Below are 27,605 nucleotides of genomic sequence, written 5' to 3'. Positions count from 1 at the left end.
TACCATCAAGATCATGTGTGTAAGCATACCAGGTATAGCTGTGTTTTCTTTGTATAGACATGTTGCTGAAGAGTACACCGGGGGATTATGTGCTTTCTCATGTCTTGGTGAGCGCACTGAGATAAAAACCTTCCACTATTAGCCGTGTGTATTATTTTCCCTCCTTTGGTCTAGGACACGTGCCATTGTCTTCCTTCCTTCCTAATTGTGCCAGTGTGGTTCGGCCCTGGGCTGAACTGCAGCTCTCTTTGGCATGAGGAAATGGATTAGTCAGTGGGTTGATTAGGGGAAGGAGCATAACAGATTAGCAAGGTCGAATTGTCCTTGTTAAAAAAAACACATAACAGCAATTTGAGCATGGTCTTATCTTCCACCATACTGAGGCTTCCTTACTGACAGTGTGTGTAAGTGCTCATGGCTGGCTGACCTCATCTGTAGCTCGTGTCCAAAAATAGGGACATCCTCCTCACATACACTGTATATTGGGAACCATAAGCAGCTGCAACTAATGCAAATATCCGAGCTGGGACAAGATACTGTCACATTGCCTCTTTCAAATTGTTGATAATGAAATTTCTCTTCGCGTGGAGCTGCAGATTACAGTACAGTCATTTTAGTAAAGGGATGACTCACCTGCAAGCACTGAGTGACTAAAAGTATTAATAAGTGTCTGTTTTGTTCTAATCTCATCGCCTCCGGCCAGTGAGGGCATATGCTAAGACAGCATGGTGGTGGTCTTAGACCCCCCCCCCCTCCCCTCTGTGTGAGGTTGTGCTGACTGTGGGGTAAATAGTGACCCAATTAGCTCTGGCAGGGAGGTGGGGGAGTATGCAGTGTTAATGAGCGGCCAGTTTTAAGCTGGTGGTCTTGCAGAAGTGTGTGTGTGTGTGTGTGTGTGTGTGTGTGTGTGTGTGTGTGTGTGTGTGTGTGTGTGTGTGTGTGTGTGTGTGTTGGTGGTGGCTGTGTGTGAGGCAGGAGTCTGAGGGACAACAGGTGGGAGGAGGAAAAGCTTAAAGCCCCCACTGAGTAGTAATTAATACCAATGCATCTGTTGGACTGTTAGTGCAGCTCTGAGTAGGACACCGGCACTAACCTGGTTTTAACCACATTAATTACTCATTAATTGTCAGTGAAGGATGCATAATGTATTGTGCTGCATGACAAAGAGTTTTCTCTGCAGTGTCCTTACAGACTTGCTCTTCACTCTATCCATGCTAAGCTGGAATTGCATCTGTGGAGATACACGTCTCTTCAGACCTACGTGGCCTGTGAGTCACATTGCTCTCGCAGCATTACAGCTCATTTCACAGTCAAGAGTGATATCAGAGCTGAAACATGTTGAGTGAATGCCAGGCGCTCATATGAACAGTGCTGCTGACTATTGTAATAAATACATTTTTCACAGGTAAAAGTACAAAAAATTGTCTGGGTTGCAAGTAGTAATGTGAATTTGAGTTAACATTCAAGGCCAGGATATGTGTATGTTCTGGAAGCAATAGTGATTAGCTTTGGCGATTAGCATTAGTGGTCCACAGACTTACATAAATATGATTAACATAAGCGATTCACACCGTCAGAGTCAGTGCAGTACAGCAAAATGTTTACTTAATGCATCCAGTAGTACTCCAGTAGTAACTGTGTTTTTATTTTATAGCTTTTGCTATTACCTATAAACTGTGTTTTATTTATTTAGACTGTGTAAAATTTAAGAATATTGCAGTAAGCTGATATAACCCTGTCCGCCTGTGGAGAATTACTCCGGTAGGTTGGAAAGCTAAGTTTATTGCCCAGCCAGCAAAGACTAGGTAACAGGGCGAACTAAGCTTCACGATAGAGCTCTACATTTTATGTTAAGGTGATTCCAGGCCTGTTCCCAGACAAGAGCGATAGCAGAGCTGAAGCTTCACAGGGAACCTCTGTAATGAAATGTGCAATTGAATTGCACCAGTCTGGACCCAGTGTTTCATTCTGAGCCTGTACCATATGCAGAGGAGCCAATCTGCACACTTCCCAAATCTCAACATAGTATGGACCTTTGTGGCTGATTTGATAAAAAAAAATCCTATTGGGAACTTTGCTCTATTTTTTTATTGCAAAGGTTGGGCGCACATTTCAGCCCAGTTCTGCCACAGGTGATCTTCTACAGCACAGGAAAATAAATTCCTCTTTCAACGCACTAATATCATTGTCTACACACCTTTCTTTTACTGATAGCTTTCTGGGAAATGAATGATTTGGGAACACAAACTACAACACCTTAATAGATTAATGTCATCATATTGATTGTCTTGTCACTGATGAATCAACGCACAATTTGAAATGCTCTGAGACTTACTGGTACATCCAGAGTAATAAGGTTAGAAATGTTTTGTTAAAGCACAACCTTGCGTATCTAAAGAGACATAGAGCCAAGTCAGTTCTTATGGTAGCTGAAGTAAAACTCACCATTGCTGACAACAATCCCCTTTTGTTTTTTTTTTTTAAAGTAAATTTTTTTGGGCTTTTTATGCCTTTATTGGACAGGATAGTAGAGAGACAGGAAATGGGGAGGCAGAGAGGGGGAATGACATGCAGTAAAGGCCGTCCGATGCGGGACTCGAACCGGGGCCAGCTGCAGCGAGGACTGTAGCCTCTACACATGGAGCGCCTGCTTAGACCACTACACCACACGACGCCCCATCCCCTTTTGTTTTAAGCCACAAATTTAGTTTAGCTTTATTAGTCCAACAGTGTGTATCTGACCAACAGTCTAAAACTTTTTTTTCTTATTCAGTACTATAGAAAATAAACCATCACTGCTCAATTATGTTGAGATAGCCATATTGAATACATGTAACACTACTATTGACCTGCGCAGGACAACAAATTCAATTTAACTTGATTATTGGTACATTCATGACAGTGTAACTCGTCCCCCTAATGTTTTAGCTAACATTACCCCATTTAAGGTGGGACAGGTTGTGTTTCCTATTATTTCCCAAAAAGCTGTAAGCAAAGAGAAGACACCTGTAGACAATGGCAGTTCAGTGAAAGGAATAAACAGAGTCACGCCCATAATTTAGGCACAATACTTACTATGGGGTTAAGAATAAGGTGGATGTACCTTTTGTATCTCTAATAATAGAGGAAATTATAACTGAGACAAATGCTCACTTCACCTCTGAGTCATAGAGGTTTGTGTCACAACATAATTTCTCAAAAGGATTCAAAAACCTGGATAGATTTCTTGGTTCAGTACAGTCAGTGCACATTTGCAGTTGGAGAGATTTAATGCCTAAATGCTTGTTGCGAGCAGCCCAAGGTCCACAAGTTATGTTTTTTGTATACCCACTGTTGCTCCCTTCTGGACTACCTCATGGTAAGGAGCTTGCTTTGCTCAGATATGCCAGCAGCAAGTATTATTCTGTCTTTTTCTGTCCCTTTTTTTTTTTTTTTTTTTTTTTTTTTTAACACCAAGCTGCCAGTGATCAGCTGACTTGCCTGGCTGTTGAAAAACCAGAATAATGAGACAGTAGGAGTGGAACAGAATATATCCCTCTATTCCTATAAACAGTGTGTTTTGTTTTGCTTTTACAGAAAACAAAAAAAAAAAGTAGGGAAACAAGAGAAGTGTCTTTTTCAAATTCGTGGACGTCTGCCTGTCTCGGTGAGGAGACGGTCACATGGTGTTGCGGGATTAGAATAAAGTAGGACAAATAAAAAATAAAACTTGCTTAAAAGGCTTTAGAGCCAGATGTTCCTCTTACTCCTGATGAGGGATTACGAAGGAATCAAAGTTCTGGTTGCAGCTTGTTTCTTGGCTTCTTCTGCTCTGCGTTCTCTTTTCACTGGAGACAATCTGCAGATATATATCATCCCTGATGAATTTGATTTAGCGTAGTTGTTTCTGGGTGCATTGAAATTGTCAGCCAAAATTTCACTCTGCTATTGTGCAAACCATCACAGCTATGGTTTATATGAGCCCTGTCAAGCCTTTCTAATAATGCAGAATTTGTTGTCCTCATGCAATGTCTGTTTGTAATTGAAACATCATTACATTTTCGGAAAGTGGAGGAATTTATGGCCAAAAGTTTCTCATAAAGGCCATTTGCCCTGGAGTCACTTCTTATCCTCCATCAACACAATCAGACAATGGATGGATTAAAGCAATCTCTCTTCTCTGTAGGCAAAGCCTCCATTAGCTGTGACAGGGCAGTATCATGGCAATGGGATTAGACCACCTCCCTAACGGGTTTATTGCTCTCAGAAATAAAAGAACAATAGGAGCCAGACACTGGGTTGTCTCAGGCTCTCAAAAATGAGCACTTCCACTGTCCTTTAACCTCTCCGTCCAGCCTCCTACCTGTCAGCCGTGAAAACGCTGAGCTTGGTAACTGTTCGTACATCTGTCCAGCCCACGCTGTCTGCTCCCCACACTCACTGTCACCTCAAGTTTAGCACAAAAGCTTTTTTTCCCTAACCTGTCAGTCACACTCACCCGTCATGTTTCTTTCAACTTGCTGGTTATGTAAATGGTCTGTGAACTGTTAAGTAATTTGCCCTGTGGCTGTTTGATTTTCAGCAAAGTCATAATCAATTAAGAAAAAAAAAAAGCGCCGTGCACAACATTAATCAGCCCTATACATACAATACAAAGTACGGATGGAGTACATAGAATTTTCTGGTGATTAATCTCTTCTCCTCCCTCTGCTCATTTTTCCAAAAACACTAACAGATGGCCTTTCTGCAGCTCCTCTCTACTTAACACTAGAGATAAATGTCACTTAAAAATCGAGTGATGAATATTCTCGGTGAGATTAAATCTCCTAATCTGTATATCCCTGTAATATTAAAGTTATGAAAATGAATGGGCACTCTCGGAATAGCGCCCACAGAAATAATGATGAAACCACTGAAAGTAATTTAGCCCTGGGTTGCCATTATTTAAGCTCACAGGAAGTGCCTTGGGGACTGTAAGGCAGGGCCAAACCTCAGCCGCCCTGAAGTAACCATGCTCCTTGTCTGAGCCCAGTGTGGACAGACGGAAGCGAGAGCGCGGAGCCTGGTTTAGGAGATTACTTGGCAAACCTAGTTGTGTTATGTTTGAGAAGTAAAGCTAGGGACAGTGGCCCTCATAGGGGGGTTGGGGTTTCTGACGAGACTGGTTGATCATCATCACATACAAACATCCGTGGGAAACTCTGTTTGGCATGGGGGGCTTTAAAGTCGGAGCAAGGAAGGATCACATTAACTTGAACACAGCTTCAAAGAAAATTTTGGAGCTAGTGTTGCGTAGTGTTTGGGGATATATTCTGCTCGCTGGCATGTGTTTCAACCCTCAAATGTCCCACTTTCTGAGAGTCTGTGCCTGGGGATCTGGGTTTCAAATGCTAAAGGTGTGTGCGTGCATGTGCATGTGTGTCTGTTTGTATCTGTGGGTGTATGTGTGTGCATTTCAGGGATTAGCTCTCTGCCCATAACTTTTTCACTTCAGTCACCATGGCAGTGAAACAAAGGTCTCTGTGCGCCCATCTAACCAGGCCTTACAGACGGAGGTCTAAAAATAATGCAGTGCTTTCAATTAGCCCTTCAGCTCTGCAAAGCATTTGAAACAGGCAGCCAAGTGAACAGGGTCGGTGTTATTTGGTGAACAGACCTTTGAGAGCAGGGTGAGTGCCTTTACTGGTTTTCGTTTCACCCATGTCTTTGTTATAGCTCCCGCAAAGGCTCCTAATTGTCCTGGATCTTTAGGGTGTTTTACTTCTCTGTGATATCAACACTATGCCTACAAGCTTCCCCAACCTCAGGTTTGTTCCTCCGATGTCACATAATCACCTTCTATGAGACGTATTACAGTGTTTGACTATGAATAATAATTAAAATATCACTGCAGCATAATGAGAGATTTAATAATGTCAGAGGTAAGAAGTTCTGAATGAGTCTTCATTTTGTAAAAGATTCCTCACTTTTCCTTAACCTAAATGTCAGGGCGTTAAAAAAAGAAAAGAAAAGAAAAACCCTGTTCTTCCATGTGGGAAAGAGAAGCCTTTCACTTAATTTCAATAAAGTTTCGTGTAAGAAAGCAATAAGTGTGATCGATCAACTTAATGTCACAGAGCGAGTTTAAAAAAAAAGGGGGAATCATGTATGGATTGACTGATGTCCAATTCAGACCTGAAAGAAAGGTTTTCTATTCATAGCCATTTACCCAAGACAATGATGGCCGTCAAATAAATGTGAGGAAGGATTTTCCCTCTTTAAATAGCTGTGATGAAGTCACTTCAGAAGAGCCTTGTGGGTATGAATATTGTACTAAAGGCCAAGGCTGCCATGTTGACACAGACCTGTATCAGCCAACTGGTGGATAATTAATGTGGCATAGATTTAGTTATATGTACTCATAGTAATTGGCTTAGAAGTAAGTGCTTAGTTAAGTTGATTTAAGGTGGATTACAGTAATGTCCCAATGAGACTAACTAGATTACACCAAGGTTTGCTAGTTACTCTTGCTATGCCTGTCGAGGCTTCTGTTCTAGCACGGTAAGTATGCAGTTCATAACGATAACGTTTCAAATTCGTAGTCATTTTTTTTAAACAATGGGTCTTTGGTTTATTTCTGATATTATTATTATTTCTCTTGTTAAATCAAAGCAGATGTTTTGTCTGCTAAAAGGAGAACTGTCACTAGCAAAATTGATCAACTATAGCTCACGTTAGCTAATGCTAACTCTGCAACTTGGTGGAAAGCTTTGTCTCTAGCTGACTTGTTGTATCATGCTAACTTACACTAGAACAGATAAACACACAGTTTGATCCATTCCTTTGAGTTTTTTCCATGAATTTTTGAATTTGGAAAGTATATAAAAAAAGACACTTCCCTCCAAACTCTTGACTGGCCTGCCATGTCTAATTTTGGTTTTTAACCAATGATTGGATGATTGCTTTTTGGGGTTGGGGTTTAGTGATCATTCAACCAATGATTAATAAGTGTGTAAGAGGGTTAATGTTTAGTTTGTTGCCACATTGACAGAAAAGCAGATGATCGTTCATCTTTGTATCTGTGAAAGTTCGCTAAAATATTCATGAAAGTGAAAAAGGAGATTGCATTGATTGATTATGCTGCAATGATAAACTTCGGTTGAGAAAAAAAAGAGCCTGTAGGCAACAGGATGTGGTCCAACATGACGACTGAAGCTGTTCATGTGTGTATGTGTGTGTGTTTGAAAATGTGAGCCTGTCAGCATTCAAGTATGAGTTTCCATTGTGCATGAGGTCTCATGAGAAGGATCCAGTTCACAGTTCACACTGAGGCTTTCATCTGTCAATCACAGCAAAAGATTAGAAGATATCAAAGGTTGCTGTGTCAAACTTCTCATCCTGTCGTCATCCACAGGGTGGCGGGAGTGCAAACGTCAGGGTTCACACAGGGTTAGACTTTGCTCATTCAGTGCTGATGTGATTTGAGTCCAAGCTGTGCTGCAGATTCGTAAGATAGCGTTTGAAATCAAAGATACAATCCTTTCATTAATGCAGAAGCCATTTTTTCCCCCTCACACATGAGCTAAATTATGAATGCACTGTTATTTGTTTACTCCATGTTGGACTGAGAGATGTGCATTATTCATCTGCTCTGACAGGAGAGACAGCAGAGTAGGACACAGGCCTGGGAAAACATTAAAACAGAGCACAGTCTAACAAGGATGTTGCCAGGGTTTTGAGCAGTCATGCACATACAAACACAATAATCGACGTTCTCTCAATAAGCGTGTTTTCAGCCAACTCTCAGCAAGAAGGGGGCTCGCTCAAGAAAACATGCCTAAATGATTTCCAAGACAAGTTGGTGTTTCTTTTGATGATAGCTGGTCATCTGTCTGTGCTGCTGCTTGCCGACCTGTGGGTCTGATTTCCAGGCTTTGTTTTAAATACATCAGGCAGACAGGGCTTCTGAAGCTAATTAGATTTCTTTGTGTTTTCATCTTAGTCCTGAGAGATGATTTCCGGCAGGCCCCGAGCGATGTGGTGGTGGCTGCTGGTGAGCCTGCTGTGTTAGAGTGTGTGCCTCCACGTGGACACCCCGAACCCACCGTGTCCTGGAAACGCAACAACGTCCGAGTCAGCACCAAGGATGAACGCATCTCTGTGAGTTCAACAAAAACACTGAGCAAGGACTCTCATGTGTCCTTTTCAAAAATAATGAGCAAATAAAAAAATATTAAACTTTGCTTTACCCTCTGGTGGCTCAGCTTTACAAGCTCATTTCCTCGTTAACTTGTAGTATTTACAATACCAGTCAAAAGTTTGTTTTTTATTGTTTTCAAAGATAGACCACAGTTTAATTCTAAAAGCAACATTTTGGGTAAATCTGTTTGAAATGATGCGCAAAACCTAGTACAGTGCATTGAGCATTTTAATCAGTGTAAGTGTCATATAGCCTGTGTGATTGTGTTTTTTCTAACTGTAAATAACAATGTTTAATGTAGTAGGTCAGTCAATATTCTGTATTTTTCTCATAATTAATAAACCCCATGAAAAGACCAAAACTACTAATGACCTGAAACTATATTAGCAAGTGTTATCTTTGTAGCCAAAGCTTGAGCTTGTTTCTCTGTGCCAGACAGAAACTATTAAAATTACATTAGTGAGCTTTGCTGAAAGCATTTAGAGACTGACTAAAGCATTGTTGGTTTTGATCTTTTCATGGGAGTTGCTGACAGTAACAAAAACATAGAATCTCACATCCTTATCTTTTAAGCAGAGAGCAAGAGGTTAGCCTTTTATTTCCACTTTTATTGTTTTGTTTTTCATTATTTTGAGGACAGTAGCTGATTTACAACATTTTAGTTTTTAACAAGTATTACATGAACTATAATGTAAAGCATCAATGGTAAGGGCCTTTCTCCAGAACGTTTTTATAAACCCACAATTTATTACCAACATTCTGCAGTCCTGGGGAAAGGCAGAGGCACACATTTACAATGGCAACGTTTCAAAGTGTTTCAATAGCCCATAATTCAATGCAATTGGTTTTCTCTAGCCTGGAAAATGTCTCTGATTCTGCTTGTCACTTTTGTTCTCTCCTCTCGCGTAAAAACCAACAGATGGACACGATCTCTGGTTGTTTTTGACAGGCATTTTTCATATTATTGAGATCTTTTACTTAAAGTAAAAAAAAAAACAACACCACACTATACAAATACTGCATTATAAGTAGAAGTAATGCATTCTAAATGTTAGTGTTTATGTGCATAAAGTAGCAAAAAGTTGTCAATAAAGAAAACTGGCCGCTGTGAGTGTCACAATATTAAATCTACACATCACATACTGATGCATTCAAGCATAAATAGCATATTACTTTTTTGGTTGGTAGAGGTGGAGATAATAGGCTATAAATTAGCATAAAATAAAAATATTCAAGTTAAGTACAAGTACCTTGATACCGGAGTAAATGTACTTACATTCCACCACTCTAAAAAAGCATACCACAGTGACTCATTCACTGTTTTGACTGTGAGCGATGAATGATTTATAAAATTTTTTCCATTAAAGGTTGGGATGATAGCATTGAGTTGTATCCATCTGGTGTCTTCATTCGGGGCACCCTGAACACTGAAGCTGTCACTATGCTGTTTTTCCAGATGCGTGGGGGCAAACTTATGATCTCTCACACCAGAAAGAGCGACGCTGGCATGTATGTTTGTGTGGGCACAAATATGGTTGGAGAGAGAGACAGCGATCCCGCCGAGCTGGTGGTGTACGGTGAGTTCCCGATGTTCATGCAGTAAATCTTTGTGCAGCAGTATCACATCTTTTAAAAGGTGCATAGGCTGGACATGTCTGAAAATTTCTCTCCTACTGCAGAGCGTCCTGTGCTGGTACGAAGGCCGGTGAACCAAGTGGTCATGGAGGAAGAGACGGTCGACTTCCTGTGTGAGGTCCATGGAGATCCTGCTCCCACTGTGCGATGGCGCCGAGAAGAAGGAGAGCTTCCCCGCGGGAGGTGAGAGTCACGGACATGAGCACAGACAAACAGAGAGTCAGACTGGTGATGCACATACAGGGACTGAATAAGAAACAGCTTTACCAGAGCCGAGTTGTGTGTTGAATTATTAGCACATGTGACCCAGAAAACATGTGGAGTAATTGTTCATTAATTCATGTCTTTCTATCAGTCTGCTAATATAAATTCATAAATGGAGGCAACCAAAGAGGATTCATTAGTTGGCAGAATCCTCCTGGGACCCGTTTCATCATGTTTTCCATCTGAACTCAATATGATGTATATTTAGCTAAGCCTATTAAATAATTACATTTTTTCACACAAAAAGTAATCACTTATATATTACTGCCAATAATTATATTATGTATGTGGGGTAGAAATTGCTGCTACACATTGTATGTCAAGCTGGAGTACTATCATTTATTTTTCATTATAATAAGCCATATGGTTTTGTATGTTTGAGTCCAATCATGGTTCCTAGATGGCATCAGCATTAATGCCTAAAAATATAGTTTGGTATTAATTAAATGTAACAAGGAGCGGTTTAGTTCTAAGGTAGTGGTTATTCTTCTAAAGGAATTTAGTTTTGGTTGGAAGCTAGAGCCAGTAGCTGATTAGCTTAGCTTAGCATAAAGACTGGAAACAGGGGGAACAAAATCTGCCTACAAGCACCTCTAAAGCTCATTAATGAGCATGTCTGTGCAAAAACTACAATGTAAAAAGGACATTTTGCCGAGTGTTCTAGACCCTTGACTATTAATTAACCTCTATCAATTACTTAAATATGTTAATTACTTAATGTTATGTACAGCTGAGAATTATTGACAAACTGTGATGTGTAAAAAATGTATGCATTCAGTAAATACTTCCAGGCCTTTCTGGATTCTATGTGGTATTAAAAAGATCTTGAAAAGTCTTTAACTGATCTCGTTGCGTGCTGCAGAAACCTTATATAAAGACGTTTACTTTTGTAGCGAGATTGTAAAGTATGACTGTGCCCATGTATCAGAGACCTAACAGATAAATGTAGGTATTGAACAGTCTCGCCAAAACCTGCTCAAGGTACAGAAAAAACAGTCATGGTGAGTTTATTTGTTCACCTTGAGAACAGCTAATTGAGATGATGAAAATCTTATGCAATTGTTGTTTTTCAAGTTTGTCGTGTCATTTATCTGTTTCTTCTCTATTATTTCTTTCATCCTTTTCTTCTATTGTGTATAAGTCCATGAAATAAAGTGAATTTAACTGATTTGATTCATTTTGTACCTTGCATGGATGGAGACAGCTGATTTAGCTCTTTGTACTCTGGTTGAACTTGGTTATTTAAATAATTCTTCTCTGCAAAGTCCATTTATCTAATCTACAGTTTAGAAATAAAATATTATTCCTCCAAAATCTAGTGAGAAATCCTCCAATGGGTTAAGATAATCTTACTTGTTTCTAATTGATTTTCAACTGTTTCAAGAATTTTCCTGGAACCAGCAGCAATATCTAAGGCAGACAGGACACATTGTTCTACTCGTTTCAAGATAATGTCACCTGATTGGAAAAAAAAATCTTTGCAACAGGCTGATTGACAAGGAAAGAAATGATATTATCTTGTACCACTGGCAGATTTTCCTCACTTTGTGTAGATTAACATGGCCATTTATTTTTTTGCTATGCTTCTCTGTTAGATCTTTCATTATCTCTCTTTTTCTCATTCCCAGGTTTGAAATTCGCAACGGCAACAGCCTCCGTTTGTTCCGCGTGAAAGAGCAGGATGAAGGGACGTATACCTGCACATCTGAGAACAGTGTGGGCAAGACAGAGGCCTCAGCCATGTTGCAGGTCCACGGTAAGAAACACATCATGCATACTGTATATGACAAACCCCCAACCCCACCCCACACACACACATACTTAGGCATGCATAAAAAAGCTCTCATACATAAGGTAACATACAGTCACATGGCAACAGCCTCATTCAAAAACCTGTCCCCATTTCCTGTCCAATTCTCTGTGTTTTTATATCAGTGTGTCTCTGTGAGTCCCTGTCCAGTGGTGCTGCCAGGAGCTTATGCTAACCCGTATGGATTACGCCATTTGACAGATGTTTGGGAGATGTGTGCTTTAACTCACTGCCAGAGAGCAGTCCCAGTATTAATAAGACATGACTCTCTCCCACTCTCTTCCTGCCTCTTTATCTCTCTCCTCTTCGCCGGCTCGCTCCCTCTACCCTTCTTTCCTCTCACTGTGTGTGTGTTGTGGTTTAAATTGTCTCAGATGACTTCATGAAATCCAAACCGAGCAGTTTCCCATTCACTCTGCTTCTTCTTATTCTTTTTTCTCTTTTTTTTTTTTTTTTGCTCTTTTCCATTTTTCATGTTATCACCAGTTTTGTTTTGTAGCTCAGCATTTCATCCATCTCATTAATTTTCCATCTCTCTCCATCATGTTTCAAACCCTATCATCATTCCAGTTGGCCCGTTCCGTAAGTTCACTTTCCATCTAATTCTTCTGTAAAAAAAAAAAAAAAAAAGACATTTGTGCTCAGTAATTTAGAGAAAAATAAGTGCTCTTTTCTGTATGGTATTCCTAATGGTTTTTAAACCAACAATCAATGCCTAATGGTGTAAATAAGTTTTTCCATTAGGTACTGACATGTTGACAACATGCCTGTTGCTGTAGTAAGGCATTAAGTAAGCCTCAGACAGTGACTTAATGTACACCAGATTAAGGACTATCTAACACACATCTGCTGTGTCGAGGGGAGTGTGTCAGGATATTGTGACACCATGCAAATCCCTCTCTTGTTTGTAGCTACAGCAGTTTAAAATGCTGCTGAAAGACTTTTTATTACGTCGTCACTTCAAAATAAGGGCATGGTTTGACCTCAGGTTACATTGCTATCACTCTATTATTATTCGTGCTATTATTATTATTACTACTATTAATCATTTTGATAGTTACACACATGTGCTATTATATACAGAACAACAATACAAGTTATTATCAAAGGAGCACTCCACCCAATCATTATTTCTCTATGATGACCTTGTGGGAATAATAGACAGAGAAGATGAAAATAATGATCAAAATTGATGCAGGCGGAGAGATTCTGACTTTTAGTCCGTAGAAGTTAAATTCCAAAAATACTGGATCCTGCATTTCATGTAATGCAATTGCATAGATTTATTTTGTTACACCTTCTATGAATGGTACACAGCCACATCTTTCTTCCATGCCCCCAGCTCCTTCAGAGCTGCAGAAGAAGATATTAAATCATACAATGTTTACAAGGCGTATTACTACTGCTCAGAGCTATGTATAAAATGTGTGTAGTGCTCCCTTAATAATAGTACTAGTAGTAGTAATAGCAGTAGTTGTTGTTGTAGCATCTCTTGTGTTAATTTTTACTATTATGATATTGTTACATTTTTGTCCATCTTTGGATATTTTTTTATTTTATTCATTTATCTTTGTTTAAAAACCTCAAGTTTAAGAATCTTTGTTTCAACAACGTCCTGGCCAGATTAAGCAGTGATAACAGCAGGTTATTGTTACACACTTATGTGCAACATAAAAGCGGTGCCGTTACCGCTCCGCTCCACAAAGCAAACCTCACACAGCTACAAAACTGCTGTTGCCTCATTTATTGCACAAAAGTGTGTCTTAAATGAAATGCCAGGAGGTTTTACATTCAGCATGAACTCAGGCCAGACAAATATAGAAGTGTGAATAACCCACCAAAAAGAAACACCTGACCCGAACTGCCTGCCAAAATAAACAGGAGAAAATGTGCATGAAAGGAAATGTTAAGCTCATGTTTTTGGTACATGTGAAGTTGCAGCAAGTTGCAGCAGACTGGACTACCATGTGTTGGAAACTAATTTTGGCAAAAAAAAAAAAAAAAAAGAAATCATGATTTCAGTAAAATCTGTCATCTTTTATTACAAAATACAGTAGTACGAATGTGGGGGCCAGAGTAAGATGGCTTTCCACCTTTGTCTTACCCTCAGGGTGTAATGAATGACCTAAAAAAGAGGAAATAATGATCACAGTGAAAGCTTCACACAGTAATTACAGTGTGCTGAGAAAAGAGGCAGAATATGCTGAGATATCAGATTGTGCAGAATTAGTTTTACGAAACACTACACTGATTACAATAACCGCCACAGCTTCCTGGACTTACTCGCTGTTTTGGTTACTTGAAAAGGAAAGGGGAGTTCACTGATGCTGCGTATGTTCAGTGACAGTGACTTAGATTAACAGACAGCCGCTCCCCTTACAGGAGGGTGTTGACCATTCTGATCAGCTAATGTCCAAAAACAGCAGATAAACAGTAAATCAGATTCAAAATCCATGGAGAATGATGATTCTTCCCACTTCAGACACCAATTTCAATCATAATGTCTCCTGTTGGGAAAGAAATCCAAGACCCCATTGTAAATAGAAATTATTGTCTACATGTAACTCGTTCATATGCAGCTATTTTACACACCAGGTAACTATTAACACAGAATATATCACGTGATCAAAATTTGAATACAAATTATGAAATCATAAATAAAGTTGCCAGCAAGAGTCAAACAGAAGAGGTGCCTTGAAGACTGAGAGCTGTCTGAAATAACAGAATACATGAGACCAATCTAATTCTAAAATACAATAAGTGTACGAGACTAACGCCACAGATTTGTTTGATGACATTACAGCATCTCAAAATAAACAAAAAAATCATCATCAGAACCCTGTGATGATGATGAAGCTGTGAGACATCTTCAGTGTTTGGGAACATGCTCTCGTTGAGAACATTAAGACATGAAACAGATGACTCAGTTTTCTTGTGTATCGAGCCAAATATGTGTGTGTGTGCTCCTGTGTGCATCTGCCTGTGCGTATGCACTGATTTATGAGTATGAATCAAGGCTATGGACGGTCTTCATCTGATGGCAAGTGTGAGCCAGATATTCAGACATGAGGTAGAGGGCAGTGGTCAGTGTAAATCCACAGAGGCGATGTGATGATGCGGATAGCACAGTGATCTGACCCGAGCTGGAAATTGGCAGCTCTGCTCAGACCTTTCCCAAAATAACTGAGTAAATGTCATCATGAAGGCGCTGCCTTGTGCTGTGATGATTAGTTTTTTCAGAGGACACAGAGGTGATGCCCCTCATTAAAGATGAGAGGGCGATGAGAGTGTAGTGACACATCTAAAGCTCAAAAGGTTAAAGAGAAAACTCTTAAATCTTGCTTGTTAAGAGCTAATGAGTACTTTGTTGACACAGCTGAGCAGTGGTGGAAAGTAACTGAGCACATTTACTTAAGTATTGTACTCAAGTTCAGGTTTCATGTACTTTTTTTCATGCCATTTTATACTTTTACTCAGAGTCAAAATATTGTTTTTGTTACAGCTGTTGTTACCTGTTACTTTTGATAATTAGGTAGATTTTTACATAAAAAACATACATTATGATGAAATTATGAAATACAATAAATTGTTAAAGATTAAACCAGTAATTCCCACAGAAAAGCAATATCTAGTTGAGACTCCTTGTCACATTTCAAATGTCTTTGAGGTATTTTTTACTCTTTAAATGACTTACATGGTTTAATTTAGATAGTTTGTTCCACGCCCAAAGTAAAATCATCAAATATTTCTCAACCGCCCCTCCCGCTGTCATCTCACGACCCCTCAAGTTTATCCTGTGGCCCTTTGGAGGGGCCCAGTCCCTAGGTTGGTAACCACTAGACCATTATCTAAGCGTGTATGAAGTAGTTAAAACTAGCTCCATCTCAGCGAGCTACAACAGTAAAGTGCTGCTTTCACAGCGGTGCGTCAGTGATCTATCTGAGCATGTATTATAGAATAATTCATCGCTTACTGTCTTTTACTTTTGATACTTTGATCATGATACTTTTGGTAATTTTACTTAAATGAATACTTCTTTCACCTCTTAAAGGTGTTGATTGCACAACTGAAAGACAGAATTGAAAAAGCAGGAGTTTTCATTCTTTAACTGTGTGGTGACATTTCTTTCCCTCTTCCAGTTCCCCCTCAGATTGCCTCAAAGCCCCGAGACCAGATTACCACACAGGGGAGGAGCGTCACTTTCCAATGCGGCACCACAGGAAACCCTCCACCTGCCATCTTCTGGCAGAAAGAGGGCAGCCAGGTAAAAGGCTGGAGCAGGGAACGAGACAAAGGAAAATATTGCAGCAACAGAATACATTTGCTCTTTAACAAGCCTTAGGTAGTTATTTATGTGTGATTAGGGGATTTTTTGAACCCTACTGATACTGTATTATTTATAATATCAATAACAAGAGATTCACACATTCTTTGTTTTAAAGGCGAGAATGATTCACCGCAACATGAGCAGGTTTTGTCTGAGTTAGGCTAATCATACTTTTTCTGACACTTCTTTCTCTCCAAGTGAAACAGGCGAGAGACGAACAAAAGAGAGCAGCACATTTGCATTTGGCTCACAGACATGAGTACAGATAAAATGTTGGAAGGCATTGCAGCAATGCGTTGGCGAGAAATGTTTCTGCTGCTAGCGACCGCGGTGTAAGAGAACAGTGACGGGGGTGGGTGGGTGGGGGATGAGAAGAAACGAGGGGTGGCAGGAAGTACACCAGGTGTGGAAAGTGCGTCTTCGGGGCAAACCTGCAGACAAACGCTGTCCTCCTTCCACATTGTACACAACTATAAATACCCTGTTGCTCAGCAGCAGCTGGGATCACTGAGTTGGAGGAGCAGCTTCAGATGTTTTTAGGATGTTGTCGGAGAGCAAACAGGAAGTTCAGCTGCAGATTTTGTGAATAAGCTTCGGTCTGCAGGATAGTTGATGCATTCCTTGGCTGTTTGTGGAGCTTTTTTGCTGTATTTGGGGGATTATCTGTAGCCTTATAACCTTGGTCCCTCCACTGACGTCTAAGCCTCTTAGAGGAATGAAATGGATGGCTGAATGGATTGATGTGTATCCCTTCCCCCTTGTTCACATCCATCTCGCTTACAGAAAAACAGAATGGGGCAGCTATAAAATGTCTGTTAGTGAGCATCATCCCAAAAACAACAAAACAACCCATCTCCTCCATTTCTGACCTTTGTCGCTGCTACGCTAGTGGTGATGTTGCTCTGTCAGTCTACTGTGAGACTGAAATATCTCCACAGCTATGGATTGGCACACAATTATTCACAATTACAGGTGTCATGAAATTTGGTAAATATTCAGGTTTCGGTTTGTCCAGGTTTGTTTCATGGTAACTAACAATTGTTACAGTAGCATGATGCTAAAATAAGATGGTGAACATGGTAAACATTGTACCTGCTAACATTAGCATTAGCATTGTCACTGTGAACATGTTAGCATGCTCACATTAGCAATAAGGTCATTACAGCCTTCTGAGCTGTTAACATTTAGACTGTAGTTGTTTGGCTTTGTTTAGAAGTTGATGGGATGTCCCCTGGATAATTATATTAGCATGTAACTGAAACAGTCAATTAATCAGTTAGTTGATCACAAGAAAATTAATCAGCAACAACACTGATAATCCATTATTATTTCACCAGAAAAAATAATATGCAGAGACAGATAAAATAACATGCAGATTAATCAGTAATGAAAATAATCATTAATTTTAGTCCTGCTTTAACATCTTTTTTGATAGTTGATTAATCATTCAAGTTATTTATCAAACCAAAACACCAAACATTTGTAGCTTCCATCTGTCAATGTCAAGATTTTGCTTTTGCTCTCTGGGTTTTGGATTGTTGTTTGGACACCAACTTGGGTATTGGGAAGCATTTTTCAGATGTGGAAATAGCACCTGACAGTCATGCTGTATGTGAGCCGGAACTGGACTGAGGAACCAGGCAAATTAAGCCAGAGGATACACAAATATGTGGCCCAAATGTTTGCCAGAATAAATTTTTTTTCAACCTGATAAGGATATTACAGTTCATCCTGAGTGGAATATAAACTTCTGAACCAAACTTCAAAGCCATATCAATCCAATAGTTGAGAGTCTGGACCATGCCTAAAAATGCCAAAAATTTGTTGCTTTGATATTCTCAAATGTGAGGCTCTAGGTTTTGGGGTTTTGTTTTTTTTTCTGTTTTATATGAGTGCAAATTAAATATATTTTGGTTTTGGACAAAACAAGCATTTTAGAGACGGTGCTTTGGGCTGCGAAAGGGATTTTTTTCACTGACATTTTATAGACTTAATTGAATAACTGAATAATGAAAACTAATCACCAGATTAATTGACAACAAACACAAATATTGCAGCTGGTAAACTGATTGCTGATGTCATATTAATAATCTGTTGTATGTGTTTGTGTGTTTAGATGTTGTTGTTCCCTGGCCAGCCTCCATCGCAGTCCGGTCGTTACTCTGTCTCCATGAGCGGAGAGCTGACCATCACTGACGTCCACCCCGAGGACTCTGGTTTCTACATCTGCCAGGCCATCAGTGTAGCAGGAAGTGTGTTGACTAAGGCGCTGCTTGAGGTGGAGGGAGGTGAGACTCCAGTCCACAGTCACGTTTGAACCTGGGAGAGAATTATTCTTTATTCTGTACCATCAGCTAATGAGGGGAAAACATATTAATTACTTAGTAGGTGCACAGCAATAAGGCTCATAAAGACCCAGAAAGAAGAGACCCTGTGCTGGATGAACAATGAATTTCAGGCTTAATGTTCTCTCTCAGGGAGCTTGTAAGCTTTTTTTTGTTTTGCTCTTTATGCAGCCTTTGTTTTCTGCCGACTAAGCATCTGAATATTCTCACCCTTTGCACTCTAATGGCTGGCAACTTTATGATCTCATTTTCTATAGGCCTCTTGTATGCCTTGCAGATATGTCTTTCTCCACTTTTCTTCACTGTATGGCTAAGTGGAAGAGAGGAGGCACCCCTATCATAATATTCTGCTTCCTCTCCACTCTAATCGGCAGGCCCTTCAGGTCGTGTACCGCCGATCATTCGCCAAGGCCCGTCCAATCAGACCGTGTCTCAGGGTGCTACAGCGCAACTGCACTGCCGTGTAATTGGAGGGCCCTCAGTCAAGATTTCATGGGAGAAAGATGGAGAGAGACTTCAGGGAAATAAACCTCGACTGACCTTGATGGATAATGGCACTTTGCAAATCACAGACATAAAGGTGTGTGTGTGGGTGGGTTTGTGTTGAGTGAGTATAATTTATTGGCGAGGGCATGAAAAGGATAAGTTTCCTTAAACTGAAGGAAAAACTGACAGTGACTGATGGAAATGACAAAAAAACTATGGAGAATAGTGTTTACTTTCTGTCTGATCTCTGACCCTCTTTTACTTTCTCCACACCCCACATGACAATTATTTTTTTTTTCTTTCTCATTTCTATTATAAATTCAGCTTTCGTTTGTAAAATTAAGGTGAGACTGAGTTTCAAAGACTGATCTCTCCAAGGCAGAGCATATCTCTCCAGCACAATTATGTGCTCATGCGGTGTGTAATTGTAATGTTAATGAAGGTGCTTGTTTGTAAATGCTAATGTGTTCTGCTTTGATGGAAGAGCAGTCAGCAGCCCCTTTGTGCTATAACCCCACCTGGAGGTCAGTGGGTGCACACAGGACGAAGCAAAAGCAGCATCGTTTTCGTTAATTGACTGGCCATAGATGATGAATTGTTTAACCGCATTTTAATTAAATCTGCTGGCCGGACTATGCTTATTCACTTCCCTCGTTCATCCTGTTTCCCAGCAGTGGTGCTCAGCAAACTTGGAGCATTAAGATTTGGTCCAGTGCACCACTGAGGCGGGGGAAATCTGCCATGCCAATGTGCTCAATGGAACAGAAGACATGCATTAGTGTGGCATCAAGGGGATGACAAGGGGGGAAAAAAAGAGAGGAAATGGAGATGACGAGTGAGGGACTAAAAATATTTACCCTGCTGATGCCCCTACCCTCCATCAATATTTCAGCAGTAGCTGGAGTCATTTAAGGAAGTTCACCTGCCCACACGCTGTGCTGTCTGTCAGCCAGAGGTCAACACTGCAGTGGATGATCTCATATGGTCTGATGATAGTTCCAGCAGACTGGCTCTCAGCCAGGACAGGGCTGGAGCAAACACCAAGAGTGTCAGTGAAGCATGTGGGTGCATGCAGTTCATAATGTAAACAGGAGGGTAGGTAGAGTGTGGCGCGGTGCCTTGTGGTTTGTAGAAGTGTAGTTCTTAGAGCTCCTGAGGCTGACGTGAGTACTACTGAGGGGAAATATTGTATATAATGCATGGATTGCATTTGATTTTAAGGATGGTGGCAAATCAGACAGCAGTGACTGAAAAAGTATTTAGATCCTTTGCTTAAAGCTGCTATAGTCAATATTTTTACATTAACGTTAGAAAAAATTACTTTGTATATGTGAATGTTGTCACCACAGAGAATTATCGCCTGACTCTGTGGTTCCCCTTAGTTCTGTTAAGTGTTTCAGCATCTTTTTTTAGCTCAGTGTTTTTTCGGTTTTCTGTCCCGTGACTTTTTTGGTTTAGTTCCACTGCTCTCATGCTCTGTTTCCTGATGCAGAAGCTAGACATTTGGTAGAGACCAAAACAAGAGCATGTTGTCCAGGTGGCACAGGACTCTGAAGGATGATAATCTTGCTCTGCATCTGTTTTTTAACATGTTCACCATATTGACTGCTAAATAAATTAAATTATATATACAGAGAAGGTAAGCTGAACATGTCAAATGTATCTTACAGGGAAGCAAACATTTCAACAAACATGAAGTATAAAGTTTCCAATAAATTAATAAAGATTTCATACTTTTTTAAATTGAGCTTCTCTGTCCCATTTTCCCACTTACTTGTACAAAATGACATACAGTACATGTTTGTCCTGGTTGAGGTGAAGCTAGTTTTAACTATAATTAACTACATGTATATATCATTGGGTAATTTATTCTATATTCTTCAACATGTTTTGTACAGTATTTACAGTTTTAATCTGTAATGAAATTTGTGACTGTTGCTGTTGGGTTAAATATACAGCATTACCCGCTGTGCAGTGGAGTACCTCAAAATTGTATTTATGTGTAGTACTCAGAGTAAATGTACACTGCCACGCAAATCGAGAGTCTAATAAGTAATAACATGATTTTGCTCTAAACATTCTTTCAGTCATTTACATAGATCCCAAAACAGCCTTCAAAAATTAAAAACTGCTTCAAAAATGTCTGCTGCTTGACAGGACTCGGACTCGGGGATGTACACATGCATCGTATCCAGCGCCACAGGGGAGACGAGCTGGAGTGGGATGTTGACTGTCAGAGGTACTCACACCAAAACTCTCCACACTCTGTCTCTCTGTTACACTTCACACTCTGTCACTCTTACACTGCACCTCCTGTGCTCAAGAAGCTACGCACTCATGTAGCCAAAGTCCTTCACAAGACCACACAGAACAAAATCCACTCCAGTTTCAGCGTTGGCCCCACTGTTGTATTTTAACAGCTCTGTTTTCTCGTTTTCTGTAACAGAAGATGGAGTTCCTCCAGTATCCAGGGCTTCTGAGTTCATTCAGCTTCCAGGGCCTCCGCAGAAACCTGTAGTGACTGAGGTGACCAAAAACACCGTCACCCTCACCTGGCAGTCCAACCCACATGAAGGCGGGGCCGCTGTCACCTCCTACATTATCGAAGCTTTCAGGTATGCAGTGACACACATATTCTTATTCCTATTACTATACTCAAGTCGAGTACCATTTTTCAAAGTATAACTGATTTGAAAATATTTCCAGTGATTTTGAGTTTGTAGATATAATGAAGGTCGAACGGCATATTGTAAAATGCTGACAATTATATATATATTTATTCATATGCGAGCCTGGTTGCCCATTTAATGTCTGAAACAGAGTCAGAAAAACTGTGTTGTCTTTCACAAGGCAATGGAAATGCTCAGTAGACATACAGTAAAAACATACAGATTGACTTCAAATATATGCACAGAGTTAATAGTGAATGATGGTATGGCTGTATAGGGAGTGGCGAAGTGCAAATACAGCATGTGCATTTGTTAGAGCACAAGTCCTTCACTGCTTGTTTGTCAATGAATAATTTGAATGATAGTGTTAATAGTAAGCTTTATTTATAGAGCATCTGTTCTAACAATGTTACAAGTTTGCTGCACAAGTGAAAAAAGTAAGTATGAGTAGAAACATCAGCAACGATAAACTCGCATGATAAGAATACATAAAATGAGGGAAGTGAAGATACAATAAAGCACAATACAATACAATAAAGTATAGATATATGTTTTAAAAGTAAAAGCAGGTTATTCCAGAGTCACAGAGGACCTCAGGTTATGAACAAGCCTATATGGGGGTCAAAAGGTCACTAATGTAAGATGCCGCAAGACCATGAAAAGCTTTATAATACTATATAATATGCTACAATTTTTCTACGGGATATCTTATTCACAAATAAATTGTCTTTTAGATGTGAAATTGGTTTTTTAGCCGTCTGGTTGTTTTGCTACTTTGCTAGCCATGGAAGCGTAAAAAATACATTAATTTTTCTTTTTTATTTATGTAACTTTTACCAAATTTTACTGCAGCCTGAGATAAAGTTCAGCACAGACAGCCTCCGCTTAATTTTCCACCCCCTTGATGAAGGTCTCACTATCTGTAGCTATTTCAACTGTATCCACACTCTCTCAGTTTTATTTGTTAGTTCAGACTATTCCCGGATAATGAAGTCTCCTTCATTTAGAGTCATTAGAGTTCGGGAATGACTCATCTCCGCCTGAGGGAGAGACAGTTCTGTTAAGTGACGTCCTGAAGTGAAACCGTGACACTCACTGCATCAGTGTTTAGCTGTGGGATCCCGAGGAGAGCCATAGCAGCTCTAACAACCAACCAGAGGCTTTAGTGAGACAGACAATGAGTGAAAGAGGAGACAATTACTGCAGTGGTCAGCTCAGCAGCTCTGTCCTGTCCTGGGGCAATTGAAGGAAGGAATGCCAGCCCAGTTGGAGAGTTCACTCATTACAGAAGCAGGAGAGAGGGTGCAGACCAAGTGTATAGAAACAAAAACACACAAAAGTCTAGTGAGCTCTGTGTGGGGAGAAAGCTCAGTGTGGTAGTCTTACATGCACAGCTGATGATCATGATCCGCTTGCTGTTGCACGCTCCACCACCGACAAATTGATTGCAAATGTTTGTTTTCGGGCATCAGCAGCAAGAAAGAAAGAAATATAAACCAATGTTTTTCTGTAATAGTATCTCTTCCTGTATACAGAACATAATACGTAAATTTCTCTTTTTGATTTAAAAGAAAAGAAATCTTGATGGAGGATTTATGTAAAAGTTGCCACTGCAGCTTGCACTCCAAAACTACATTTGTAGCTTTTAAAAAAAAAAGCAAGACGACTCTATTTACAAAACCATTTCTCCAGAGAACATTTGGTGAGAAAGGTTGTGGAGGAGAAAACATAGATGATAGGAAAATGCTGTGGCCTGCTTGTTGTAATTACTTCACCATTTTCTTCTCCATGGAGTTTATGAAAATGTTAAATTGTGCTCATGCTGTTTGATAGTCCCCGTCCCTGCACAGCATCGGGCTGTTTATCCTTGCTGGACTCATTCAGAAGCCGTCAATATAACCTGCTGCTATAAAAAGAAGGAGAACTTGTCATTGTTCTGTCTGCAAGCTGAGACTGACCATGTCCAACAAACTGCTAAGATGTATGGCAATGTGTTTTCTATTGTTGTTAGATTCCCTTGCATTTCTGACTGTTCTGGTTATTTAAAGGAGCTGTGCGACATTTTTTTGCTCACTTTCTTGCCGAGTAGATGAGAAGATTGATATCTGTTCGTTCAATGAGAAGCTACACCCAGGTGATGGTTAGCGTAGCATAAATACTGAGTGAAACCACAAATTTTCATTCTTACACTTCAGTTTTTGTACAGATCAAATGAACACGATTGAACATCAATCAGTGAGCTTTAAAAAAAAAAAACTGGCAGGCAGATTTACTTACTTTTGGACAGAGTCCGGCTAACTGTTTCCCTCCGCCTCCAGTCTCTATGCTAAACTAAGCTAACTGTTTGTAGTGTCATAGTTATTAGCTTACAGATTTATCTAACTCTCAGCAAGAAAGCCAATAATCGTATAAAAAGTATATATGTATAATATGAAATGAGTGTATTTGCCAAAAGTATTGTTTAAAGATCCTAAATAATGTTGAAACAATGAATTGATTAGGCAAATAGTCAAACGATGCAAAAAATGATTGCCAGCAATTTTTAAATAATTTATTAGGAAAAAATATCAATAATGTTTGTGAGGCTTGGCTGTTTTCCTGTTTTAAAAAATATATCATTTTAATTGACATGAAAATGTAATATATCTAGGATTGGACTCCTGGTTGACCTTTTGCTGTGGGAAATTGCGATGGGCATTTTTCACCACTGACCAAATAATTTATCAAATAATTGAAAAAAAATAACTTAATTATTAGTGCAAATAACCTTTAGTTGCAGCCCTAACCCCAATTTATTTATCAGCTTAGCTTGAGATATCACACTTTGTTTCTCATAGTCACAAAGTTTAAAAAAAAAATGTTTTTGAGACTTAATAAATGTGACGACTGTCGCTGTGACTGCCATATTGCCTATGTCTTGCCCAGCATGTAAAATTCAGATCTCTCTTTCTGACATTGTCTGTTCCACTTTCATCTATCTGTGCTATCAGTTTATCAGCAGTGGGCTAAGAGTTGTGATCAAACCTATTACCTTGTTATCTCAAAATTACATGATAATGAAGCTGTGCTTTCAAGATAACAGGAGTGAATGAATATTCACACAAAGAAGGAGGGCAGCACGTTTGCCTATTGAGAAAGCACTTATAGACTGACTGTCAGCTGTGTGTTTGATTAGCAGTGTCATTTTAAAGGCAGCAAACACCCTCCAGATAAAGATCTTTACCTTCAAGTGTGACACCATTATCGGACCTTCTCAAAACCCTTCAAACATTAAGTCATGATCAAAGTTGCTCGTTAAAACAGAAAATAAATAAATTGATATTTTGATATAATGAAATATTTTCATTGCCTTGTTTCTTACGACAAAATGTCACTTATTTTCCTGCAGCCAGTCAGTGGGCAGCACCTGGCAAACGGTGGCGGACCATGTGAAGCAGGAGAGGCACACAGTTGTCGGACTCTTCCCCAACACTGTTTATCTCTTTATTGTCCGAGCAGTCAACTCTTATGGCCTCAGTGACCCCAGCCCGATCTCTGAGCCTGTCAGGACGCAGGGTGAGTTACATAAGCAAAGATAATCCTTCCCTTCTGTATTATATGAGTCCTACTGTGCAATCTTGATTTCAGTTTCTATTTTTACAGAAAGAAATTAAAGATACTGAATATAGTGCTGAGGCAAAGATAATGTGCTACATGGGTTAGAAAAACTTGTTTCGCATGTGCAGTCTCAAAACATATTGCTTGCTCAGTGTGATGCTCGTCTGCCCTGAGCAATGTTGAACTTCATCAAAAAGCTTTTCCTTTTCTTTTTTTTTTTTTTTCTTTTTTTTTTTTGCGGGATAGCTTCAGTTCAGCTGTTTAATCGGCCCGGACTGAACAGGTTGCTTTGTTGTTTCAGATGGGAGTCCTACAGAACAGGGTGTGGACCACAGACAGGTGCAGAGAGAGTTAGGAGAGGTGTCTGCCTACCTGCAGAAGCCTGTGGTTCTCTCTCCTACCAGTGCCAGGATTTCTTGGACTGTGAGTTGAATACTTGGCTGATGAAAAAGCCCAAACATTAACTTCAAAAACTCCTCCAAACATGACTTGTCACAAACAGATTAACTTGAAGTACAAACACAGCCAGTTCCACCTTTGATTACTGATTTAAATGTGAAATGTGTTTTTGTATTTTTTTCTGTCTTGCCAACATTTATCAGGTCGCCCGTCAGTCTCGGTATGTCCAGGGTTACCGTATATTCTACCGGACTATCGGCAATTCCTGGTTGGTCCAGGATGTGGAGGACACGTCTGACCACAGTACCATCTTATTAGATCTGCATAGCAGTACAGAGTATGAGGTCAAGATACGCCCTTACTTCAATGAGCTACAGGGACATGACAGCCTAATGGTTCTGCTGCGTACCCCTGAAGAGGGTAAGAAAAGCTTATCAATTACTTTGTCATTAGCTCAGAAATGTAGAAATTTTCCTTTGGTAATTAAGAACTCTATTAAAGGGATTCAAGTTTTCAGACTGACTGGGTAAAATGTGTAACAGATAAATAGATGCCTTTGACATAGACCTGCACTCTGCACTCTATGGTAAAACGTACTAGCATATGAAATGTATTATTACAGCTGTCTATTGACTTTTTGTTAATGATTACCTTGAAATATATAAATTCACAATTTACTACATTTAAATATGTGATTCAAGAGTATAACTACACCAAAAAATTAAATCCACTAGCTAAGATGGTGGCTACTGCTACTCTGCTAAGCTAGGCTAGTTAGCCTCACTTTTAGCGTATAACAGACCACATTACCAAGAAGTTAGTTCATCAAAATGTATATATTTCAATGCCAACCTTAAACTTTGAGTTTTTTGTGAATAATTCTCTCTCAAGGAATTTAAGCCTTAAATAATAACAATGAGAAAAATAAAATATTTTTAAGTAGAGTTAAATGAAATTCTAAATAATAACTTCCTATTCATTTCCTGGAAATAACTACACAATTTGGTACATAATAGAGAGACAATGTTCAGTGAGTACACTTGTTTCCAATAATAAACAAGAAAATAAGTATTTATTTTGGTTTAAATGAAACTTCTTTTTTAACTTCATTTCCATTTTCTCGAAAAGGAAATTGTGCCAAATCACCAAATCATTCATTTGGGAAACGTCTTGGAAATTATTCAGATATTACTCACCTGTAAAACAGAGCATTATTTAGTCGTAATATATTGATATTTATTAATAATAATAATACTAATATAATTGTTCTTCTTTTCTCTTTCTCCAGTTTCAAGTGCTCCTCCACAGGCTGTATCAGTGGTGCAGCTCACCAACAGCTCAAGTATTAGCGTGTCCTGGGAGCCTCCACCTCATAATATTCAGAGTGGCATCATTCGAGAGTACAAGGTGAGACGACAGCTATCAGGCACATAATGACACCAGACTCCTGAGATGAGTGTTTATTCTCTGATGCGTATTTCTTCCTTTAGAACCAGTGACGCAGCTGTAGGCCGCAAAAATATAAGTGGGACAAATTGTTCTTTTAATCTATGGTGTTTGTATTTTTACGCAGTAATTACTCTGTGTTGCTCAAATTTGTTATTTTGATGAAAAACACTGTTTTTAATTAACAATTAGTAATTACTCATCACCTCTTATCTGCTGCCAGGACAAGAGCTGCTGCCACCAAGAGAGACAGAATTTTGTCATCAGATTCTCGGCTGAGCGCTGACTGTCTCTGTCATCTGTTTGCTCTGTGAAAAAACACTCATTTCTGATTATCTGTCTCTTAGCTTGAGCACAACACTGATTACTAATCATCAGGCTGCTATTCTTGGGAAGAAAAAACACCAGAATCGAACACGCAGTTCTATTGTTTTGTTTTTTCTTCCCATCTGTGTCTGCATGTTCGGCT

At 39.5% G+C, this 27,605-nt stretch overlaps 1 protein-coding gene across 3 annotated transcripts in view; it reads left to right on the top strand.

The window, feature by feature from the left end:
• zgc:77784 (uncharacterized protein LOC402947 homolog) overlaps nucleotides 1-27,605 on the top strand; it is a 52,445-nt gene that overhangs the window by 13,043 nt on the left and 11,797 nt on the right. For all 3 annotated transcript variants that reach the window (XM_056374932.1, XM_056374933.1, XM_056374930.1), the window contains exons 3-15: nucleotides 7,961-8,118; nucleotides 9,615-9,735; nucleotides 9,838-9,976; nucleotides 11,686-11,813; nucleotides 16,007-16,131; nucleotides 18,311-18,482; nucleotides 18,914-19,119; nucleotides 21,183-21,264; nucleotides 21,472-21,640; nucleotides 25,083-25,249; nucleotides 25,593-25,714; nucleotides 25,894-26,110; nucleotides 26,979-27,097. In XM_056374932.1, coding sequence (XP_056230907.1) covers nucleotides 7,961-8,118; nucleotides 9,615-9,735; nucleotides 9,838-9,976; nucleotides 11,686-11,813; nucleotides 16,007-16,131; nucleotides 18,311-18,482; nucleotides 18,914-19,119; nucleotides 21,183-21,264; nucleotides 21,472-21,640; nucleotides 25,083-25,249; nucleotides 25,593-25,714; nucleotides 25,894-26,110; nucleotides 26,979-27,097 — 1,925 coding nt within the window. The remainder of the gene's footprint in view (nucleotides 1-7,960; nucleotides 8,119-9,614; nucleotides 9,736-9,837; nucleotides 9,977-11,685; nucleotides 11,814-16,006; nucleotides 16,132-18,310; nucleotides 18,483-18,913; nucleotides 19,120-21,182; nucleotides 21,265-21,471; nucleotides 21,641-25,082; nucleotides 25,250-25,592; nucleotides 25,715-25,893; nucleotides 26,111-26,978; nucleotides 27,098-27,605) is intronic.

Source organism: Seriola aureovittata, chromosome 4 (assembly GCF_021018895.1).
Source record: "Seriola aureovittata isolate HTS-2021-v1 ecotype China chromosome 4, ASM2101889v1, whole genome shotgun sequence".
In the NCBI taxonomy this organism is placed as follows: Eukaryota; Metazoa; Chordata; class Actinopteri; order Carangiformes; family Carangidae; genus Seriola; species Seriola aureovittata.
This window is presented reverse-complemented; position numbering and strand designations above follow the sequence as displayed.